The sequence below is a fragment of the Sesamum indicum genome, linkage group LG8 (assembly GCF_000512975.1).
Source record: "Sesamum indicum cultivar Zhongzhi No. 13 linkage group LG8, S_indicum_v1.0, whole genome shotgun sequence".
Lineage (NCBI taxonomy): Eukaryota > Viridiplantae > Streptophyta > Magnoliopsida > Lamiales > Pedaliaceae > Sesamum > Sesamum indicum.
This window is the reverse complement of record NC_026152.1, coordinates 12,140,466-12,145,377: the sequence shown is the minus strand read 5'-3', so window position 1 is coordinate 12,145,377 and position 4,912 is coordinate 12,140,466. Positions and strand designations below refer to the sequence as shown.

The following is a 4,912-nucleotide window of genomic DNA, read 5'->3' as shown; positions in this document are numbered from 1 at the left end:
AGCAGAAAAGAATTAAAATGATTAAAATTTTAGAACTAAATTAAGAAAATCAATTCGTGCAAGAAAAAAAAAAAACGTTGCCCCCTACATGACTAAAATTGACCTTTTTCCTAATGTTAAATGAACAGGATGAAGCAGGAATTGTACTAAACTCTGCAACAAATTAGAACTCATATCCAAAGTCTCGTGAATCCCCAATCTAATCATGCGAGTATTATTACATAGTATCTCATGTAACTACAGTACGAGGATTAGTCCTTTCTGATATTACAGAAGAAGAACTGTTCAAGTAATAAAACCTTTCATTAATCAACACAACACCACAATTACTTGCAAATTCATGCATATATATATATATATATATATATACACACACACCAACCTTTTTGTTTTTTTTCTTTTTTTCCTCAATCTGATCTCATCCTGTTAATCTGGTTCAAAGCAGGTTGCAAAATGTTGTACAGCACCCAAACAATAGCTGGTGCAACAACGAACAGCAAAAGCTGCCCTCTGTTGTCGGCCGGCACCTCCGCCAGGGCGGCAATTTCTCTGGCAGACGCCTCTGCCGGGTGGAGGAATCCAGATGCAGCCAGCCCGCCTAGCCCGAGCCCCACGATCACCCCTTTAGTGCTCCTCATTCGGTTGATCTGGTTAAGGGCTGGCTGAAATATGTTGTACAGCACCCACAGCACTGCAGGGACTAAGGGGAGCAAAAGGGCTATCCCACGGTTGTCGCCTTCGGCTATTTCCGCCAGCTGTTGGGCAGCGAGGGCCGGGTTGGCGGTGGAGAGGGCCGAGAAAACCGCCCCGGCAAAGGCAGTTCCAGCGAGGGACGTGGTGGTGAGGGCTTTTGGTAGGGTTTGCATGGAGAGGAGGAGGGGGACTTGTTTGGTGGGCTTGGAGGGGTGGTTGCATTTTGTGTTAGGGTTGAAGCATTTGGCTATTGAGGTAGCCATTGTAGCTGCCATTTGTGAGCCTTGTTTTTGCTCTTTATTTTATTTTATTTTCAAGAATTGATATATGTTGAAATTGGAGAAATAGGGTTTGAGGAAAATATTCAGATGAAATGGGAATCTTGGGGAATTTGTGGATTGCTAATGTCTTATCCAAAGGGTGTGATTGGTGGGATATAGACCTCATATTACGTACCCCACTATGATTTTCTTATCACAAACAATTTGGAATATGATTCTTGCAGGCCTTTATATATAGCCCATGTTTTTCAGCACTTTGAACCCTTCTAAAGATACGTTAGTGATCTTCACAATACTAGCAATAAATTATGATTATTAATCCTAAGTTATTATAATCAACCATTTAGTCCTACCATAGCAAACACGGCCTTAGCTCACTAAGCTATCTATTCTCTTGTTTGTGTAGCACTTCCCTCGTCATTCTTTCACTTAGTCTAATAATTTTCACATATTTTCCATATATTTTTGCTTTAGTCCTAGTCAAAATTATTAATAATTTAAGTATTAGAGTACAAAAACGTCTATATTAGTTTTTCAAAAATCTTAGGATCATCGATCATCAACGGTCCTTTCAAACACTTCCTTACCCTAAGTTATATTACACAAAAAAAAAAAGTTTATTATGTCAAATATTCTAATATTTTATAAACTTTCATATCATATATATGTATCCAAATACTTTAAAAGTTTATTTTTAAAATAAAATTTAATATTTTTAAACTCTTAAAATATTTATAAAATCTTGCATGAATGATCTTATAAGATATTTTAAATAAATTAATCAAACACCATCTTAATTCAAATTAAAATAGATATGACTTCTAAAATTCATATCTTCTTACATTGAATCATCCTAAATCTTTAGCTCAGATCTCTTTATAAAATTCAACTTATTCGCACTGTAAGAAAAATAGATTATTCCTTAAACTATAAACAATTATAGCTCAAGAACCACGACAAATAAATATTGTCTATGGTTATAGAAAATTAATGTAAAAATTTAAATTTTAACCATGGTAATCAACATTCATTACAGTTAATTATAATTATAGTCAAAATATTTATTATAATTTTTTATTGAAATTGATGTATTAGCCTTGATTAAAGAAACAATAACCAATAGTTGTTGTAACTATTGTAATTAATTAGCATTTATCATGATTTTTTAATATTTAATTATCGTAATTAACCGTGATAAAACTTCATATTTCTTTTGGTATCATGCAAATACATATATGTAGAAAAAAGCATTTTGCTTTCACAATTATTGAAGTTTTGACCAATTTTCTAAGTGTGGACAAATCTCAATGATCCAATATATATATATAAATTTTTTAATTATTTAATTACTAAGACAAGTGTTAGAAATTTATGGCTCGTATCCCTTGCGCCCAACCTAACACTCCTCACTTAAATGACTAAGTTCATCTCCATGTCTCAACCCACTTGTTCACTCGGCCCACAGTCATTACCTGACGCAACCACTTCTACTTACATATGAAATTTACCCTAACCCTATTTCTCTCACTTTTGTTCCCTTCTCTCTCGTTTCCTCTTCTGTCTCCTTATCTCCTCCCCTTATCCCTCTTCTCGATTTCTTGCCCCTTTTTCTCTCTGGCTTTAATGTCTTCCTCGTTATTTATATTTCCAATTTTTTCGACGGATAAAGAACAGACAGAACAAAAATTGTCTTTCCGTTTCTTTGTGAACTAAGTTATTTGTGAAATAAAATTTCTTGAGTGGAAAGATATAATAGTTTTATAGTGATTCTTTATGGTTCTAAGTGAGAAGCCTAAGTTGTTTTTTAGTAGATCTTTGTGACTAAGCCTTGGTGGCTTTGGGTTTAGCAACCGTGATGGGGTTGCCAGCCATTAGTGGTGTTTGGGCCTCTTCCTTGTCGGATTTGGCTCCTGAGTCAATTTTCTACTAAGATCTACTGCTTTTATATTTTGTATATTTATATCTATTTATTTGTTCTTTTATTTATTTATTAATAGTTTGATAGGATTCATATTTAAACTCATCACTACTTAGATGAATTTCCAATAGCAAGTTATTTTAGTACATTTTTAATGTATGACTACAACTCCATCTCACAATATGGGTGCAACATATGAAGTCCATTATTCTCTAATTTTAAACATAAACATAAACAATAATTTAAAAAAAAAATGATAGTGGATGATGATATGGGGTTGAGTTGGAGACAGTGGAATGTTATAGCTTCAACACTTCATTATTTTGATACCCACAAATTATAATTTTCACCAAGGGTAAAATTTTCTTGTGAATAATCATGACCCATACTGTAATTACTATAAAAAGAAAAAAAATTATTGGGATGGACGTTTGCGACGAATTCTGGGATGGATTGAATTCCCATATCATTGTTGGAACGGTGTTTGGAATGATTTTAGGAAATGATATCCATCTGAAACACACCGTCGAAAAATATTCCAGACAGTTTTGGGATGATTTGCCGAAGCAGTCCCATAATTTAGGATAAAATCTAGGACAACCATAAAAGCCGTCCCAAATTCGTCCAAAAGACGAATAATTGAAATATAAGTTTGAGATATCCTTACAGACAGTTTGAGATGACATGTGGGACAACCTTTGGGACCTATTTTCTTATTTAATTTGGAACAGAATGTCGTCCCAAATAAATAATTAAAATATAAGTTTGGAACTGACTTACTGACGGTTTGAGACGTAACTTTTAAATTGAACGTAGTATTTTTTAACGGTTTTTGGGATGGCCTTTGGAACGTATTTTCTTTTTTTATTTGGGACGGAATGTCATCTTAAATTCTATCCCTATTTTTAGTTAATTTTTCTTTAAATTTTTTATTGCGCGAGATTTTATTGTATTAAATTTATAATTGAAGACAATATTTTTCATACGAAAAAAATCAAAATTAGCCAAAATAAGTTAAATACAATGTATAGTTCACAATTTGAATTTCAAAATAAAAATATTAAAATTTAAACCCTACTCTAACAGCTAATACTGGTCAGTTGGTTGAAGGTCTCTAGCTTCTTCGTCCTGTTGTTGTATGGAGTCCTCAGCTGGGCATCAGCAGCCAGTGGCTGGTCAAGGCGCACCGAGGTGGGCGGCCAAGCTGAGCCTCATTCACAAATATTTAAAAATATCAAAAGTTTGTAAAAAATTTATTATTGAAAATAATCTTGCTTGGTAATTTCTTTTTGCGATCCCTTTTCTTAATTGCTAGCTTCTAGAAAAAGAAGAAGTCCCCCTTCGCGAGTTTCTCAGTTGAAAAAGAAGTGGGGGCTACTTCCTTCCTTAGGTGCACCCCCTAAAATAGGGGTTAATGCCTTATTAAACCACCGCAATCCATTGGATTTTCTTCCCACTTCCTTCCAAAGAGTTTTGTTTTCTCTTCACGGGAACGTCGTTGGGAGCTAGATTCCTAGTCTCACAGGGAGGAGTTTTTTTCTTTCTCTCAAACACTGTACTTGAAATAGATCAATGTTCCATACTAATTTTCTCTTGTGGTCGCCTATTGAGGAGGACCCCCACGACATATAGTGTTGGCGGCTGCAGGGGTTGGCGGATACACACACATATATAGGAAAAAATGCAAGCAACCACCTCGTGATATCGTAAATGAGCAAATTATCCTCTTATAAAAAAACAAATAGCGATTTATAAGGAGGTAAATTGCTTCATTTTAAAAAATATAGGAAGATAAATTACTATATTTTTTTCATAGGGGATAATGTGCTCTTTTTCAATTATCACATAGGGATAAATTGCTATTCACCCTATACATATATATATATATATACAAATTGATGTTGAGAGAGTAGAGTTTATAGAAAAAAGAAAAAAAAAAAATAGCAACTGCAGGGGATTAGATTCATGACCGCGAGAGGGGACAACAAAAATTATTAAATATTAGTTTTAAGATGGAGAG

General features: G+C 34.0%; 1 protein-coding gene across 1 annotated transcript; it reads right to left on the bottom strand.

Annotated features, from left to right (window-relative positions):
- On the bottom strand, nucleotides 388-1,087 carry LOC105168347 (photosystem II core complex proteins psbY, chloroplastic). The gene has a single exon (XM_011088402.2). It carries the CDS (start codon nucleotides 966-968, stop codon nucleotides 408-410), a length of 561 nt encoding a protein of 186 aa, XP_011086704.1. The 5' UTR covers nucleotides 969-1,087; the 3' UTR covers nucleotides 388-407.